The sequence below is a fragment of the Filicampus tigris genome, chromosome 8 (genome assembly GCF_054856515.1).
Source record: "Filicampus tigris isolate MCC_2025a chromosome 8, RoL_Ftig_1.0, whole genome shotgun sequence".
Lineage (NCBI taxonomy): Eukaryota > Metazoa > Chordata > Actinopteri > Syngnathiformes > Syngnathidae > Filicampus > Filicampus tigris.
Window position 1 is genome coordinate 10,868,906 of NC_141224.1, and position 18,740 is coordinate 10,887,645.

General features: G+C 40.3%; 2 protein-coding genes across 8 annotated transcripts in view; one reads left to right on the forward strand and one right to left on the reverse strand.

The window, feature by feature from the left end:
• LOC147143650 (uncharacterized) overlaps positions 1 to 3,504 on the reverse strand; it is an 8,909-nt gene extending 5,405 nt beyond the window's left edge. For 2 of the 5 annotated variants that reach the window (XM_086037372.1, XM_086037369.1), the window contains exon 1: positions 3,067 to 3,395. The gene's annotated coding sequence lies outside the window, so the exon portion shown is untranslated. Of the gene's footprint in view, positions 1 to 1,871; positions 3,002 to 3,066; positions 3,396 to 3,432 lie in introns of those variants that run through there. The other 3 variants (XM_086037373.1, XM_086037370.1, XM_086037374.1) reach the window with 3 other exon arrangements.
• Positions 1,713 to 18,697, forward strand: LOC147143651 (uncharacterized). 3 transcript variants are annotated; one of them, XM_086037364.1, is made up of 20 exons: positions 1,713 to 2,277; positions 2,401 to 2,444; positions 2,555 to 2,622; positions 5,388 to 5,479; positions 6,811 to 6,871; positions 6,971 to 7,121; positions 7,192 to 7,275; positions 7,361 to 7,414; positions 8,564 to 8,701; positions 9,162 to 9,528; positions 9,921 to 9,981; positions 10,065 to 10,212; positions 10,960 to 11,363; positions 12,104 to 12,583; positions 13,682 to 14,180; positions 14,269 to 14,321; positions 14,953 to 15,111; positions 15,327 to 15,484; positions 15,559 to 15,649; positions 16,865 to 18,697. In XM_086037364.1, exons 1-20 carry the CDS (start codon positions 2,251 to 2,253, stop codon positions 16,945 to 16,947), a joined length of 3,222 nt encoding a protein of 1,073 aa, XP_085893490.1. In that variant the 5' UTR covers positions 1,713 to 2,250; the 3' UTR covers positions 16,948 to 18,697. The 3 variants fall into 3 exon arrangements, with proteins under 3 accessions (XP_085893490.1, XP_085893491.1, XP_085893492.1); XM_086037365.1 differs by lacking the exon at positions 7,192 to 7,275; XM_086037366.1 differs by lacking the exons at positions 1,713 to 2,277; positions 5,388 to 5,479 and having other exon boundaries at positions 2,419 to 2,444.
• The last annotated feature ends 43 nt before the right edge of the window (positions 18,698 to 18,740 follow it).

Sequence of the window (18,740 nt, forward strand, 5' to 3'; positions counted from 1 at the left end):
ATAATTTTCAGACCCATTAATTGAAATTGGATCATTTCAAGCAGCACCCCTGATGATGTCTCACTGGGAATCAGTCTTATACTGTTGTTAAATTGATGTATTCTACATTGTATACGTATTTATTTGAGGCTACTAGTTTCTTGTGAGTTATAAAATGTGTATTTTAATGTTTATGTGTTGTTTAGCTATTTGTTTTATGGATTTAATTTTCTGTTGTGTTTTTGTTATCTTTTGTGTTTTTTCATTAGTTGTTATGTTTAGTTAATTGTTATTTTTGCACTTCGGGGCCACCATTGTTTTCCGTCAGGTTGTTTGATATATTTTACAAAAGGTTTTGAGTATGAGCGTCAGCAGAATTTTGAGTTAAGATGGAGCATTCATACCAAGACGGTTATGTTTTATTTCTTAGTTTTCATGTGTCCGATATAATTCTTTTCTCCTCAGATGAAGGAGAAGTTCATTCTGAGGCTGTGCTAGGCAAAAGAGGGTTCAAGTTATGACCTGGCACATTGAAGCATGCGTTATAACCTTCGCAGACAAGTGCTGAAGATCCACTGCCAAAACTGCAGTAATGGCACTCGGGAAATGGTTGGCAAAGGATCCACTCTGCTGATAACAAGTCACTGTAGTAGCTCTCGAAACCACCTACAGATGCATCATCATGAGATTTTATTAAGACTTCAATACATATATGCAGCCATATGTTCTCTATTTTCGGAAACTTTACTTTGCTAAATAAATGCATTACGCTGATGATTCAGTTGATAAAACTCTTAATATAGTGTAGTATTTTTTTAGGGGGCGCTACTGTGACAGAGAGACTCCCAACACAGACCTGCATGTCTGTGTTTTTGTGAATTATTTCGAGGCTTTGAGTGTGTTTCTGTAAGAATGGTCTTCTTTTGGGAGAGCTAACAACAACATCTCTTTATTTGCTTGGCCTCTGGCTCTATGCAGCAAACAGACTTTGTTTGCCACCAGCACAGCCATTTACCACCACCAAAGATGTACGCTTTATAGTTATTTTCTGCATTGAACAGTCTAGGCTCGAATGACCTACTGTCGCGCTCCATCTTGCACAGAGGGTGTTAAAGTCTGGCACTGTCTGAAGGAGCTGCTTAGGGACTCTACAGTGTAATGCAGGGCGCTTGGTCCATGATGTATTTCAGCTACTGTCACCTTTGATGTAGTCTATTTGGTAGCCTCTAGCCAAGGACTGAGCTTTCAGTTAAGTCTATTCTTATCTTTGGCTGCGATGCCTCCTCTCCAGTACGATGACGTAAAACTATGCAGAGGCCACCATCTACAGTGTAAAGGGCTGCCGGAGAGGCAGTACTTGAAGGCCAGGCAGCCTTCTTAGGTAACACACAAGGTTAGCCAGAGTATTGGATTGGACAACAGATTTGATGGCCTGCCCCAGTTGGTCCCAGAGGTGCTTTATGCAATGAGATTCATGTCAGAAGAACATGCAAGCCATGGGTCCATGCGTGTTACCCCTTACCCCATACATCTTTGTTACTATCACATTTAGCTCGGCAAATGTCCAAGCTTTCATTTGACATATTGCCGTTTATAAAATAAATATATTATTTGTGCCAGAAGAACCAGGTGTTTCATAAGACAAGTTTAGGACATGTGGCTTCCTCTAAAGAGGAAAGGAAGTTTGAATATAATACGCCCCTTTTGAGCTGCGTGCCCACGGCGACACTAAGCTAGTAGGGTCAAAGACAAAGGAAGCAAAAAATAATAATAATGGTGGCGGGGGGACTTGCGTGTTCTGTATTGATAGCACACATTTTGGATTTGACAAAATGTAAACCTCATAATAATCAGTTGAAAAATGAGCAACTTCTGACTAAATTTCAACGTACATTCATTGCCTTTGACGAGAACGTCGCCCTGTCAACATGGCCGCCACGTAGTCGCGTCGGTTCTCTATGTGTCGTGGTGTTCGTCACTTAACCAGTGGGGGCAGCAATGAACTAAAACGTACCCTGTCTGCCGGAAATACCCCCCGAGTAGATGCGCGCCTGCGCGGTATTGTTTCAAAACAGCACAGCGCCATTATTGTTGCTGTAGTAACGTATAACGTTCACTTTATGTTTCACTCTTTAAAAAGAAGAAGGAAAAAAAAACAAGACCGTTTGTTTGGGATTATTTTTATGGATTGAGGATAAAATGTATACACTGATTTCCAAGCAGTCGTTTTAACGCGAGCTAACCGTTCCCTAGAGAGAGTGGCTAGAGGAAATGGAGGAAACAGCCTATCAATATAAGGTGAGTTAACTTTAGTATTGGTCTAACTTTCATTTGTGCCTTTTAGCCTCCGAAAAGGCTCAAATGTACGTCATAGTACTAAATATAGTAATAGTAACGCAATGCCTTCCTATCTGTCTGCAGAGGAGACCAAGGAGGAAGCTCAGCTATCTGACCAGCACGCAGAGGTAAGTTAGGTATCATCCATCCATCCCTTATAGTTTATACATTTTGCACATTATTTTTGTATTAACGCTTGCAACGTAGCGTGCTATAAATCTGCTACTCATGTTTCCAGCGCACCGAAAGACGCATGGAGAGAGAGGCTGTCTATGGGAGACGTTAACAGGATGTTTGATGACTTGGGTAAGTTTTCACAATTTTCTTTTCGTTTTTTTTTTCGTTTTTTCTTTAAGTTCACGTTGGTTGTGGGCCATAATCTTGTCCTTCTTTTTCCCCATCAATTTAGCTTTCAACCTTAGAATTGTGTCTTGAACCATACATCTTCTCGAAAATAAAACGGTCACTATAACGAACAGAATTATAAAATATCATTTTAAATTGATTTATTTCTAATTAGTTTCATTATAATAACTGAAGCAATTATTTAAAATGTTTATATTTTTAGTAATATTTTATTAACAATAAACCAATTACAGTAATCCCTCGCTACTTTGCAGTTCGAGTTTCATGGCCTCAGTGCATCGTGGCTTTTAAAAAGTACTCATCATAAAAATGAAAAAATACAGCCATATTGCGGAAAGATGTTCTGTTTCAAAGAGATAGTTGACTCGGAGGCTTTGTACATACCCACGAGCAGTACAAGGTGCGTGATTAGTTCCCGGCGCGAGATCGATCAATGAGAGCACAGTTGGATTTATCCTGTCAGCTGGTTGGCTGCGCATCATCGCAGCCTCACCCGGGATTTCCCTTGTTGTGTCTCGCCAGTCTCGTCCACGCTAATAAGCGGACTTCATTTTTGAACAACGTTCTGTTTGAAAACTCATAACGTTATTCAAATGTGCCATTTAGTTAGTCAGAGTAAAAACGGATAAGCGGATAGTAAACAGCTGTGTTCAGAAGTTGTGTGTGGAGCGCGCTCAGCCCACGACAAGCATAAGTAGGACAAAAACTCTGCAAATAAAATATTCAAGTTTGCCTTAAAACAGAGTTTACCTTAACTAAAATCCTGTGTTGCATTTTATCCAAAGGTCCTTGTTGATGTTATTGTGCAAAGCCAAAGTTGCCATGATTACAGTACTGACAGTGACAGTGCTTCTTCTTCGTCATCTTAAAAGAAGAGAGAACAAGAAGAAGGCAATGAAGAAGACGACAACAACGAAGAAGCACTTAGCACCAAGAGCAGAAGTAATTAATGACACTCTTTCACTTGGTACAACAACAATGACAATTTAAAAGTGCATTAATACACCAGAATTGTACCTTTGGCTGAAATGCACCGCGGGATTCTAGTTCAGATAAGCCAATTTTAGGATAAAATATACAATATATGTAATATGAAATAATAACGTCAACCTCTACTTTAACTTCGATAACTGAGGGATTACTGTATAATAGTGCATAATTTTTTACTTTCCCAGCCTTTTTGTTGTTTAAATGTTCATTGGATTTTTTTGGCCATGACTTTCTTTAGAGGACAGTAGCGACGCTTGTTACTTAGCGTCTTGGAGAATCGGTTGCTGCCAATGACAGCAGAAAATGGTGGTGCTTTTGGATTGTTGCCACATGACTGCGATGATGTGGCCGCAGGGCGCTTTCTATTTGGCAATTTAACGGGCAGCTTTTTTGCGATTACTCCCATTGGTGCTGTTGGACCCCCATGTCAGTGCGAGAAGCGGCACCGCACGGAGCTTCCGCCCCCAACCTGGAGTCGCGTTTGTGTTCCACCAGAGATTTGATTTTAATTATTATGTGAAGTCATAACATGATCAGTGTTGTCACATACATGACTATCATGAATTGACAATAATAATAAAGGTAATTTGAGCAACTTCATTATTTTAGAAGTGCGTATCAAACTGGTAGCCCTTTGCATTAATCAGCACAAGAAATACAGTATGTTTATTTCAAAAAGGTTGATGACTCCTGAGTTTGAGACACGACTGGGTGGGACAAGAAAGATTGAGCCTTTTTGTTGCATGTTACTTGCCAGCGTACAAACTTTTGGCTCTTTCAAATCTGCAGTTGCTTTTTAAACTCAGCTTGCAGCAAACGTAAACGATGTCATGCACGCTTTGATCCTGGTGCCCTCTTACTAGTCGAAGGAGATTTCAGTCTTGCTCCTTTCTCATCTCTCGCAACTTTAAAACATGTGCTTCAAGAGGGAATCAAAATCTTGCAACTTCTCTTCACAAAGTGCCAATGTGAAGGGAGCTGTTGTATTTTGATGGGAATGGAAGATTTTGGTCTGGTTACTTGTGACTGTATTGTATGTGTTATGTTACATTGTGTTTTGTTCTGTGTATGTTCCGTACATCACATACACTTTGTTTTTGTAATTATACTTTTTTTGTACTTGCTTTTATTTTTCCTTGTTTTGCCCTGCTGTCTGCAGTTAGTTTGGCACTGTAAAGGAGAAAGTGTTCTCAGTTGCCTTAGCTGGTTAGGAAAAGGTTAAATAAATACATTTAGATGAATGAGTAGAATGTAGCCTGAAAATACCCACACGTTCCTTTTTTTTTCTCGCCCCCCGTCCTCTGTCTATAACAACTTCTTCCTTGAAAGTTACGGCATCTTTTTTATGGTTTAATAAAAGTGATTTAGTCTTCTGAAAGTGGAGTCTCAAAAAGCCTATACAAGGTCGCATCTTAATGTCGCGACGTGCCCAGAGATCAGATAGCTCAATGTGTGGGTGTGACTCACCAATTGTGTTCATTTTCTTTTTTTTTTTCTTAGCTTTGGGCCATTCCAAGTCTGGTTCAACCACGTTGCACGGTGTGCGGCTGGCATTAGTTGATTAGACAGAGGAGCAAGATTGAAGTAGCAACATGACAAGTGGCTGACGTCTTTGTAAAATTTTACCAACAAGACATTAAATGGCCACTTCAAACACCTCTAAAATCCTCAATTCACACCCCCCCAAAAAAAAATCATCTGTTTGTTCTGCGCAGACTCTCCCATTGATGTGCTCCCCTCATCTCTCCAACTCTCTGACTCGGATAGTGAGCAAATCCAAGCGGTCGGACGTGCTACGCCACTGGATGTAAGGCAAAACCTGTAATAGTACATGTACTATTTTATATGTAAAACATAACACATTTAACATACATTGAGGCAGCAGGAGGTCATTTGTGAAGGATTTGAGTTTTGGAGCCTGAGTGTCACAGGTTTGAGTCCCGCCGCAAACAAAAGAAAATGTAAATTGGCATTTAGTTGTTAGAGAAATGCTTGTCTTCTCGCTAGCTACTAGAGTTAGCTCGAGCTCCACCGATCAATAATGTCGAGTAATTTTATCATTGTTTTTGCGGCCCCCCTAATTCAAACCGTGTCGTCTCTAACGTGTGCTCTTTCTACTACATGGCTGCTAACAGAGAGGAGCTAGTTCAAAAGCAGAATCAGGGCTGGCGACTTAGCAATTTGGTCCCCGCATACTTGTGAATTCACCTAGTCACTGATATTTTTTTTCTTCGATATTTTAAAATTTTGTTTTTGTTTTTTTTTGGGCGGGAGAGACGATGTTTTTCGTGGAAAACATATTTTTAAAATTTATAAACATTTATTTTTAATTTGTTGAATTAAAATCAAATATTTTAAAAAATGTTGTACAGTGGATATCAATGGGCGACAGTTACCGGTTTACATGGACTTTCACTATGCGCGGACTGTTCCGCTCCCTGTCCCGCATGAATAGTAGGGGTCCAATGTATTCTTAAAAAAAAAAAAAAAGCATAACAACATACATACGGATCAGGCCAGCCATGCAGTTTGATGGCTTGTTTTATGATATTAATTTGTTGAACATTTCAACTGTTAATTCAGATAGGATTTACTTACGTACATGTTTTGACAAAAGGGGCATTCTTTTACATCTCTTTAGATATCTCGAAAATATAGATATTTATCATTTTTGTGGAAGCTGATGCTTGAGCATGCTCAGAGTAGGGATGTCCCGATCTGATATTGATATCGGATAGCGGTTCGCCATGAGCCAAAAAAACAGTATTGGATTGTATCGGTCAACATCCAAAATGTCCACTCTTAGCACTCATATACATAATTTATAATTAGGGTTATTTCTCAGGGTCCTGTTTATTTTATTCACATTCTCATGTTTGAGATTGAATTTATGAATGAATCATGAATCATTCCTGCTGATATCGGATCGATATCGGTATCGGAGAGTACTTTAGACTGCAATACCCTATCATAAAGTTCACTTTTTCTAAGCTTGTTGATGTCAGTAGAAATGAAACAAATCCTAAGGGCAAGAATGATACAAATGAGTTTTTTTTGTGGGGAAAAAACACATTTTATTTTAAGGCCATATCACCCAGGCCTACACTAAACTAAACACGTTTTCTTTTGTATCTTTAGTCTCCCAAAGAAGACCCGTTACATCCTGTGACACGCACACCAAGTCCTGCACTAAACGGCGGTAAGAGATGTGCACGCTTCTGGTTCTGAAGCACACCGGGCATTTTATTTCAAGATGCAGCTTTGTCTCAGACCATTCAAACGTTCCTTTTTGCCAAAGGGCCTGTGAAGACATCCAGCCCACGAGAGGAGAGCACGGGTGGGAATTCAGCACAGACGGGGACCAATCCCAAAGGCAAGATGCTGTTGCCGCTCCTCTTTGACTGTAAAAAAGGAAAAGAGTCGGCAATGATTAAGCCAGCCTCTGACAAGTAAGAATTGATGATGAGAGTTTGTGTTTGGCTCCTGCTTACAATATTGATAACACTGTACATCCCGTAGACATGATGAGTTGGGGTGCCCCCCGAGCAAGTTTGTCTTTAGCAGGCCATCTTCCAGTCGCAAGAACACCTTGCAGACGCCGCTGTATGTCCTAAGATGTATTTAATTCTAAAGGAAGGTAAACACCGTATAATGTGTGACTTAACTTTACTCTCCATTGCCTTTCCAGCCAAAAAGAAAGTCCCATAGCCAGTGACAAGAATCCTCAAATGCAAGCATCAAGGTTGGTCATTAGCCTTTTGGGTCTAATTGACCAGTTCAAAAATCTATAAAAATCACGGTTTAAAAAACTGATCAAACTTCTGCTGTATTTTTTTGTTTTCTCATTTCATTATATTTTACATTTTCAAATACAGTGCTACCTCCACTTCCAAGTTGAATTGATTCCATCCAAATTTATTGAAATGCCATTCGTCTCTTCAAGCCGCCCAACAACAACCACTTTTTTGTTGTTACTTTTTAAAAAATAAATAACACTGTCAATTTTGGGAGAAAATGTTCATTTAATTTTAGTATGATAATTATGTGCCTTTATTGAAAAGAAATGCAAACGGCAATGGAGGGTTAGCAAAACACTCGACAAGTCCAGTTCCGACCCAACACATAATTTTATGTCGCCTGCGAAAACAATTCATCCGCCACAACTTCCACGATTCTTGCTCAAATCTGTAGGCCAACCAAAAATTAAACTTGTGATATTTACAAAATAATAAAATTTAGGCACTTTTTTGGTACCAAAACTCTTTTAACAATAACACAGTTTTATCCTTGATCTCTCATTTCAAAACTGCTTTTTCATTAATTTGTTGTCTCTGAAATATGATTAGGCAATTAAACATTCATATGGTTTCACAGTCAGAAAGAAAGAAAGCATACTGTAACTACTATTATTCATTTTGATATTATAAATTAATTTTGATTGGCTCTTGTCGCTGGCTTACATTTTCGTCTCGTTTTTTTAAATAAAATGTCAATTCATTACTTCCTTACAAATGTGTTTTAATGTAGTTGGTGACTATAACTACGATGATTTTTTTTTTTGTCAAAAAAAATAGTACTGTATAAAAACATACTAAAATATGTTTTTAACAATGGTACTTGTTTTATAAAGTGTTATTACTGTACGTTGGGGCAAGCAGAGTCACAACACAGCTGTAACGTTGGATGTGTCCCTTTAAGGGGCGTGACCAAGTCAGTCACGTCAGGAACATGGCTGGTTAGTCCAGGTCAGCGTCAGGATGTCAGTTTTGGCCTCTAGTGGTGGGGGCTCGGGTTGCCGTACCTCTCCGAGAGGAACATCCTTTGCTTTATATTGCGAAGAGAGCGCTCACAATGTTCTTTATCCGAGTTTTATATTTTTTGTTGTTATTAGCAAGTCAGCACAGCAGGAGCCTAGTGTGTCCACTGCTGAGAAGGACCATGAGGGCGTTCACAGGAAGTCCCCTGCGAAAAACCCCATCAGGGCATTCCTGAAGAAGTTTCAAGACTCCAGCCAGCCCAAAACCAAGATGTGAGTTGAACTGACCTTTCCCAGTGGAGAATAATGTGATTAATCCCAGATGGCATGACATTTCATGGAATATTGACTTTGTAATGGCTTGTATACGGTAAATATTAGGGATGTCTCGATCACGTGAAATCAGGTCTGATTGTGTCATTTTGAGCGGAGAAATTGGGGGTTATCTGGTTTTATCTATGTATTTATTTTTAAAGGCTACAAAGCAACAAAATAATCCAAAAATACACACATTTTGTCCCCCAAAAATGTAATTTAATTTTTAATTGTAAATTGTAGTGTGCTGTAATTTTTTATCCTTGATGTTTTTGACAAAAGCACTTTATTTGAAGCATTTTATCAGGATACCTGGGAACAATTTTTTTTTTAAATCCTAACAAGGATACCCCGATGTACTGAGAGCACAAATCCCACTTAATAAGACTGCTTGTTTTTTTTTTTTTTTAAATTTCAGGAAATCCTCGACACCATTTAAAGCGCCCACCCCGCCTCCAGAGTTAGAGGATGATTTCCTGATTGTGGATGACGACGTGCCTTTTGCCTTTTCCATTCCCACTAAATCGTCCAGTAAGCAGCAAAAGAACAAAGAGGCCTGCACTGACAAAGGCATCTTAATGGACGGAGGTTCCGAGGACGGCTGCCGGGAGACGGATCTGCCGAGCAAGAAGTTACTCAAAGAGCAGACAACCTGCAAAAAAACGCCACGGAAGATGACAGAAAAAAACAACAAGCCGAAGCATCACAATACCCCCCAAAAAAAGAATCCACGACGTCCGCACAAAAAGGCCGGCGATGACCAGACAGTCAAGCCTTCATCCGAGGTGAAGACTTTGTCATAACATACAATATATACATAGCAGCCCAGCCATGCAGGTCGATCCCTTATTTTATGATATTGTTCATTTATCAAATAGGAAGTCAACCCCGCAAAATCTTTGCAATTAATATGTTCTATGGGCCTTCACTAGTCCAAACATGGCATTCTGATTAATGTTGCGTTAGTAGAATTTGAGTTAAGAAGTAAAATTCTACCCGTTTTTAGCCATCACTTATGTCGACTGAAAATGACATCACAGTTGCGCTGGGCTCAGATTACGACCAATCACAGCTCACCTGGTTTCTGAAGCTGAGTCATGATTGGTCTTTGTGGAAAGAACCCCACATTTTATTTTATCGCTCGGGCCTAAATTAAACCTTTCTTTTTGTATCTTAGTCTCCCAAAGAAGGCTCATTACATCCTGCGACACGCTCGCCAAGTCCTGTACTAAACATCGGTAAGGGATGTTCTGAAGCACACGAAGCATTTTGTTTCAAATGTAACTTTGTCTCAGACCATTCAAACGTTCCTTTTTCAAAGATCCCGTGAAGACATCCAGCCCACTAGAAAACACGGGTGGGAATTCGGCGCAGACGGACACGAACGACAAAGGCAAAATGCTGTCACCGATCCTCTTCGATTGTGAAAATGGAAAAGATGCGGCAACGATTAGGCCAACCTCTGACAAGTAAGAATTGACTGAAAGAGAGTTTGTGTTTGGAGTCTGCTTACAATATTAGTGTGTTGCTGAGAGCACAAAACCAAATAATTAGAGCCGGACGATTATGGGAAGAAAAAAAAACAATGATCACGATTATTTTGATTGAGATTTAAATCACGATTAATAAAACTTGTTTTTCACAGATTAGGAAAAAATTGTGCCTTTAAGTATGGTCATCTTACCGATGTGTTTGTATGTAAATATTGGTTATTTGAAGGAATGTCACTCCCATAGTCGATGCTAATTTCCCGTTAGCATTTCAATGACATTTTAAATATTGACACATATTTTGACTTTAGCATTAGCACTTGCGATGGTTTATAAACAAAGCATGTTCTGTATTTAAATACACGAGTGTTCTTTTTGTTATGATTTTAGTTTTACAATAACAACAACAACTTTGTGCCTTCACAACAAGGTTACTTTCACAACATCGGGAACTTGTAAACGTATCGCACCATTCTGTACATTTATAGTTTTTCTTCGATTCTAACGTATTAAAGATGGAGAGAAGCCAAAATCGAAATCACCATTACATTTCAATTAATCGTCCAGCCCTACAAATAAGACCTCTCGTCCTTTTTATTTTAAATTTCAGGAAGACCCAGACACCCGTTAAAGAGCACACACACACCCTCATGATTTTGAAGTCGATTTCCTGACTCTGGATAACGATGTGTCTTTTGTCTTTTCCATCCCCACTAAATCAACCAGTAAGGAGCGTAAGAACAAAGAGTCGAAGATGGACAGAGGTTCCGAGGACAGCTGGTGGGAGATGTATCTGTCGAGCAAGAAGTTACTCAAAGAGCAGACGGCCCGTAAAAAAACGTCTCAGAAGAAGTCAGCGAAAAAGAGCGAGCCGAAGCGTCGGAATACCGCCAAGAAAAAGAATCCACAGCGCCCGCGCAACGAGGCTGGCAACCAAACCAAAGTGGCGGCCGGCGGCCAGCAAGACGACCAGAGAGTCATGCCTTCATCCGAGGTGAAGACGTCTTCAAAAGCCAGCCGAAAAGATCCCAAGAGCAGCGGGCAGACTCCAAAGGTGAAGGGGATCAAAGCACGGCGTCGGGCGGCCAGCAGTGAAGAGCGCGAAGACGTTGACCTGGCTTCTCCTTCGGGTAAGATCGTCTTCTCACAGTAGCTTTCACATTGGCGTCCAGGTAAATTGCCGTAGCAGGACGGAAGCATACGTATATTAGCCTGTCCTTTCCAAACGGAACCAACCGAAGCGTGATATTGCCGTGTTGACGCACTTGTGGCTTGGGGCATTTGGAGGATTAGATGCAAAATACGGGCTTATTTTACCAGGCATCTCTGAAAAGCCAAAAGCATAACTAGTAATCCTTGTTTGAGATACTTTTTTTTCTGAGCGGAACTATTTGTCATAACACTGGAATCACGATTATAAGATTCCTTTGTCTAGCCACTTTTCAGAAAATGTCATATCCATCCATCCATCAATTATGATAATAATAATGTAATGTAATCATGTAATATCACTCAGAGACACTCTTAAACCAGAATGCGTAGTTTACTTGATTTTGTTTTTTGAACCGCATTTACTGAACAGTGTTTTGCCTTTTCCGGTAGTGTCTAGTACTTTTTATTTATTCGAATTATTTTATTTACAATATTGTGGTGGCTGAGGATGTTTTGTTTTTGCAATTTCACAATGCTCATACTACAAATATGCGTGGGCCAAGCAATTTAATGTCAGGGTCAAGTTTTCAAATAATGAAGAATGCACCTAACTGCTTGTATTTATTGATGAAAACACGATAGTGACTTGTGCCTTGAAATACACTTTGCACATAAATTCCCGTTTTAAAAGTTGACAAATGCAGCTTTCAACTCGCAGATTTCAACCAGGAGAAACCCGACCCTGCTGGGGATTCGGCGGCCGGAACATTTGAGCAAAACCAACAGTTTACACCTAGCGGGAGTTCCCTCGAGGAGTGTCAGGTGCTAGGCAAAAGGAAAAGAAACCCGCCTGGAGAATGGTGGCTGGGCTGCCCTCAAAACGAGGAGCAACCTGAGGTGAGAGGCGAGGCACCCCACGTCAAGAAGCACAAAGCGAACTGCGGAGAACCGGTCAGGGCAGCGTCACCGGCCAAGGCCAAGAAAGTGCTCAAAAGCACAACCAAGATGGATGCGAAAAAGTCCAAGAAGGGGCAATTGAAGAAGAAAAGAGCCATTGAGCCATCTGCCAGTGAACTCAACAGTGATGGGGCAGAACAAACACAAGATCGGGAGCAACAGGAATTCTCGGATCGGGACTCTCCTCCTCGGCTTTTCAGTCCTCTGGAATTCATCCAACGGGACCAGAACTGCAGCTCAGGTACAATACACACCGCATCGGTTAACAGACAATCGCAGGGCACATAACACGCAAAACGCAACCGCTCACACTCAAATTCACGCCTGGTATGGACAAATTAATTTAGAATCTTAGATGAACCTAACATTCATTTCCATACTAGGCATGGGCCAATAATAAATTATGCATAAATATCGCGGTGGGGCTGCTCGATTATGAAAACAATATTAATCACGATTAGTTTGGTAATAATTGAAATCACGATTATTCAAACAATTTATGTTTTGGTACAAAACAAGAAAATGTTTAAACGGGAAAGGCATTTCTTTGAAACACTATAATTACGTGAGTTCCTTTTGGACCAAACAAAATTCATAAATGTAGTTATTAAAAAAATAAAAAAGGCGCAAATGTATAAATTCCAGTATGATTTCCTTGTGTATACAAACAGTGTGTTGGATATAAATCCATATTAATAATCGTTTTTTACGGTTATGGCAATTTTATAATTGTGGAGACAGTGTAATAATCGTAATTTTAATTGAATTTCGATTAATTGCCAACAGTATTAAAATTACCGCTGTAAAATTAAATGTTTGCGTGAATAAAAATAGAGTATTTGGTACAAAAGAAACATGTAGCATGCTACGTTTGAATAAATAAACGTTAACCTACTGTTTTAATTCTTCTTAGTAAGTCACAGTGTCCCATCACTGGTGAGCTATTTTTAGAACAGACCTGCGGGCGACTCATGTACTTGGGGCTAACTAGTACACGCTGGCACAGTTTTTTTTTTCATTTTTATTTTTTTATTATTATTATTATTTTTTTTAGGACAATGCACATTAATAGAGTACAAAGGCATCCGTATTTGCCGTGTCACTTTCGCGCCTCCTCTTGTGTCTAACTCACCCTTACCCTCCCCTCTCTGTTCACAGCAAAGGAGGGAAAAAAACGTTAATTTGTGGCAATTCACTTCAAAGAGGAGGGTCGGTTACTCAACCCTGCAAGCAGCCAATCATATTGTGACCTCCTTAGATGGCCCCTCACAAAAGAAAAGAAGAGCTCATTAATGGTGATTGCCAGTGACTCAAATGGCAACATGTTTGTGTTTCACAGAGCATCAACTACTCCAGAAAATATACCAACGCACCGGTAGAAAAAAAGTGTCCAGCAAGCCCATCCCGTCGAGTCCCACGGGATCTTTAGAGCAGCTAGCGGGGAAACGGCGTAGCAGACCGCCCGGTGAGTGGTGGAAGACCACGGTCCTGTCAGAGAATGCGGAGGCGGAGCCTCTCCAGGTTGTAAGTCTGAGTCTCAAGAGGTCCAAACTCGGCAAGAAAACAAACGGCAAACAAAGCAGACCCGCACCCAAATCAGCCGTGGGTGCCGTCGTATCGCTGCCCGGTCGGAGGACCGAGGACGAAGAGCGGACGAAGAGAGCCGTGGACCTTTTCTCCAGCCGGCCCTTACCCATCAACGGCGGCGGCGCTCAGAGTCACAAAGCCGTGGTGCAGGTCCACACACCCGACTGCGCGACTCCCCACACCCAGGGAACTTTCACTGTGGAAGAAAGTCGAAACTGCCTACAGCACGGTACCTGTCCTTCGCAGGACATGTGAGGAAAACGCCGAGCTTATGATGACTCATGGTATTTTTTGTCGCCTTTGTTCATGTTTTTGTCTTTTCGGGGGTGTGGGGGGCAGATTACAAAGCGGACCGGTGTCCATGATTGAACTGGAACCGCACGACGACGCGGGTAAGTTTGAACAACTTTTCATTTAAGTCTTAGCTGGAGTGAAGAGGGGAGAATAGGCAGTAAAACAGGCCCACTTTTACTCTTACAACACTTGTCATGGAAAACAAGAAGGGAGCATCCAGCATCATGCCTGTGCTTTAATGCTGACCTTTTCAATTTTCTGTTTTACCATTTTGGACGGAGGTGAGGAATTTGAATTCACCAATTAAGAAATTTATCAAGCATCATGATACTATTCAAACACTTTTACAATCTTTGCAAGTTTTTTTTTTTTTTTTTTACATTCAAATCCACTGATAATAATAATAATTTAGCTTTACAAATATCTTGTGTAAGAGCTTCTACATATACAAAGTATCACCGTATGTACCTACATTGCTTTTGACTCAGCACGAGTCTCTGCGGCATTATTTTAATATATTTTTTTTGTATTATTATTTGTTTTTATGTTATTAGTTTATTGTTTTAACAGTATTTGTTTTTCTATGTCTGATTTCCACTTTATGGAGTAAAAGTGTCAATTGTAGTAAGTGCTCTATAAATAGTTGCACTTATTTAAGCAACAGACGGGTATCAACGGTTTTGTCCTGCATTCGGCTATTAGTTAACCGGCAAGTCGTCTCGATTGCAGACCTTCCGTCAACCAGACACCCCGCCGCCGAGCTGTCCGTTACCGACTTGTGCGCTCCTCCCCTCAAGCCGTGCACCCTTCGGGCCAGCGACAAGGACGACCTGACCGAGTGGCTCCAACTTCTTTTCCCCACCACCCTGACGGGAGAGAATTACAATAGTAAGACGACAAAGATCAGTTTTTTGGTCGTTGTTTTTGTTTTTTGTCCGTTTTTTCACGGGTTGCTTAAATTCATCCCGATTGTTGGTATGTGTGTGTCGAGCCTAATTTGCTCACTGACCAACTAACAAATGGCCATCAAAACGTCGCCTCTCTGGTTTGGGCTTTTATTTGTTGTTTACCAAACACACGGGTTTTGTCAACCGATCTTGCAGATTTGGCTGTCTCCCCTGACCAGTTTGACTGGTACTTCCACAAAAGTGGAACCATGGGCGTCGTGGAGGACCTACACTGTTGGAACTACTCTCACGGGAAGATGCTGCTGGGCTCCTTTATGAAGAAACCTCTGTGGGTGGACCACAGTGCCACCATGGTCAGAATGTTTTTTTTCTTTCCAAATATTGAAAAAGAAAACAAATTTCAATTATTTTTTTTTTTCTATTAAAGGTTTTTTTCCTGCTAACAAGCTCTGTCAGAGTCAACATAAACTGCACCGAGTCTTGTGTGCATGCAGGCAATTCCTTCAGAGTGCCGTGTGGTAAGAACAGTCACTTTTGTTATACTTTTATTTAGAGCTGGCCGAATGGTTACACTGGTCAATAGCAAATTTGAATCAGAGATTGCTTTATGTGTCCCGAAATGTATTTTTGTTGACAATGATTTAAAAAAAAAATGAACATACCCGTGACGTTTCGTGAGCCCGCGGAGGATGTTCCGGTATTCTTTGGAGTCATAATGGCGGACGCCGTCGATTGCGGGAGCTCTGAAATGAGTAACGGCTGTGATCTAGACGACGCGCTTGTGGACTTTGAACCAGTCGAACGTGATATATGGTTAAGATATATGTTTGTAGCTAATGACAATATCGACGTCTTTGTAACAGAATAGAGGATGGTAATTACCACTCGATTTTTAAAAATTAAAAATAGTGCTTCTCTTGCACTGACACTTTATTTTTACATCTTCGATTGAAACAGTATAGATTAATAAACTCGGGCCTGCGTGAAAGCCACATGTCTAAGCTCTGAAATTCTTTTGGAATGATGTTCCTATCTGCTTCTGGGGCTGCGATATAAATTCTTTTGTGGGTGTTGAATTTCTGGGAAAACTTCAGGTTTTCAAGTCATTCCAAAGACGACCTTAGGTTTTGGGGAGCTGTTGAGAAAGGCGCTTTCGGCTTTAATGGGTTAAAGCAGGGTTAATATTAGGGTGAACCTCATGTTACCGATTAATTCCAGTTTATTGTTAAGGACGATTTTTTTTCAGTTATTATTGATTTCAACGGGCAAAACGGTGAGTATCTCTGACATGTACGTGACATCTTTAAAAAAGCAGCCAACTATATTAGCCATTTGGTCGCCATAATAAGCAACTTTTCCTACCGCTGTACCAAGCAACTGTTTTTCGGAGTCAGTAAATATAAATGACTAATGAAATGTAAATGCAGTATAAGTATTCAACATTTTTTTCATCTGACTTTATTGAAGAGTCTTGATGGTATACAAAAGACGGCGAGGAGGAGAGGTTATTGTTTAAAAGTAAAATCCTTCATTTTCATGCTTGGCTAAGAGTTTTTTTTTTTTTTTAAATTCTATAATTCTATTTATGCCTCACCTTTGTTATCAAAGGAGGAATTTGAAACTGTCTTTATCCCCGTGTTGGCTCATTGAACAGTCACACTCAATCTCAAAGGCCTGCCAGCCCAACTTTTGTGATTCATTCATCCTCTCGCCTCTCTTGCTTTGCTCAACAGGCCACGCCTACAGCATCCAGAACCTGGCGCAGCAGCCCGCATTCCTCTGCTTTAACAGGATGCTCACCGAGAGTCCCGACTGAAGCATCGACCAGCCTCATCCCGCTTATGATCCTAATTGCTATTAGTTGAGCAGCCAGCTTTGACTGTTTTTTTTTTAAAAACAATTTGACAAGAATTTCATTGAAGCCAATGTTTTGCCTTTCTAGACCTGTGAAATTAATGTGTACTGTATAAATCATTTTGTCATTGGTGATTGTACTTAAGTGTTGTTTTTGGAGAAAGTTCCTCTTGTATGGCCAACGGGGGTTAAATCCCCAGCGTGAGCTTTGGAGCTGTTCTGCTGTGGCGCATGTTGCCAAATCAGCAGCATACAGAGATTGTATTAAAACAGTAATTATTTATTTCAAACAAGTATCTTAAAATGTTTTCTGTTTTTAAGGAAAAATATAGGGTTCATCTCTCAAAAGATCACAGTCGGACTGAATACAACTTACTGTTTTTAAGTAAGATTTCAGAAAAACTGGTGTTTTACCTGTTGTATCATTTTTTAAATCCAACCAACATTTGTGAGAAATATCAATCTGGATTTAGGATAGGGTGTAGTACAGAGACAGCCCTTTAAAGGATTTTAAATTATATCAGGTATATTGCAGACATGGAAAAAAAACTCAGTCTTGGTGCTGCTGAACCTAAGCGCTGCTTTTGATACAGTAGATCACCAAATTTTATTAAACAGACTTAAAAACCTGTTGGGTATCTCTGGTACTGCTTTTAACAGGTTTTATTCCTATCTCACAGACAAGTTTCTTTGTAAGTAAGGATACTTGTTCCTCCAAAACCCAGGAAATTAAATGTGGGGTTCCCCAAGGTTCAATTTTAGGTCCAATACTTTTTAATGTATATGCTTCCCCTTAGGGATGTCATCAGGAGACATGACAATGTACAACTGTGTGTCATCAGTGCAGCCGTTGAAATTGTATTTTAGATCAGTCATGGATGGCAGAGAATTACCTACAGCTCAATCAGGACAAAACTCAGGTTTTAGTTATCGGCCCTGAAGGTCAGAGAACGAGAAACTTTTTCCAAAACAAGATTTTAAACCCTCACAATGTGTAAAGAACCTGGGTGTAATTTTTTACTCTGAGCTCAGATTTATTCCTCACATTAAAAATGTAACTAAGATCGTTTTTATCATCTTAAGAATATTGCCAGAGTCTGCCAGTTTCTCTCAGGCTAACGCGGACGTGCTGATGCATGCTTTTATTTCCTGTCGTTTAGATTATGGGTGATGGCCTGCTATCTGGCATCCTCAAAATAGAGTATATCCACTTTACAATTACTGCGACCAGAAGGCGGGTCCATTAACCAGTTTTAAAATCGTTTCAGGATCGATTTTAATTAGCTACTTTTATTACTTTATAAATGTCTTAACGGTCTTGGGCAATCTTATTTATCTGACTTGCTTTTATCATACCGACCCTCGCGGATCCTGAGGTCCTCTGGCACCGTCCTTTTTTAATTACTCCGAGGATGAGGACCAAAACGCACGGCGATGTTGCATTCAGCCATTGTGGTTTCCACATCTTTGGAATAGCATGCCAGAGGACGTCAGGTCCGCAGAGACGGTTCAGATTTTTTAATTACAGTTCATCAGGTTGTGTGTGTGTGAGTGCAAGTGTGCTTGTGGATATCGGTCTTGTGTATATTGCGAGGGAAGGAGGGAGCGGGTCTTCTTTTTTATTGTTGTATTTTGATGTTTTTATGGTACACCACTTTGAGGTGCATTATGTGTGAAAAGTGCTATATAAATAAAATTTGTTTTGATGACTAGTATCAGGTATCCGAGTGGTACCGGCACCGTTGCCAGTAGAGT

What these genes read in the sequence shown, in the direction of transcription:
- LOC147143651 (XM_086037364.1), top strand. Translation starts at nt 2,251, where the DNA reads ATGGAGGAAACAGCCTATCAATATAAG. An exon ending in TATCTGACCAGCACGCAGAG is followed by an intron (nt 2,445 to 2,554) that starts GTAAGTTAGGTA and finishes TCATGTTTCCAG; the next exon opens with CGCACCGAAAGACGCATGGA. An exon ending in TTCCTTCAGAGTGCCGTGTG is followed by an intron (nt 15,650 to 16,864) that starts GTAAGAACAGTC and finishes TTTGCTCAACAG; the next exon opens with GCCACGCCTACAGCATCCAG.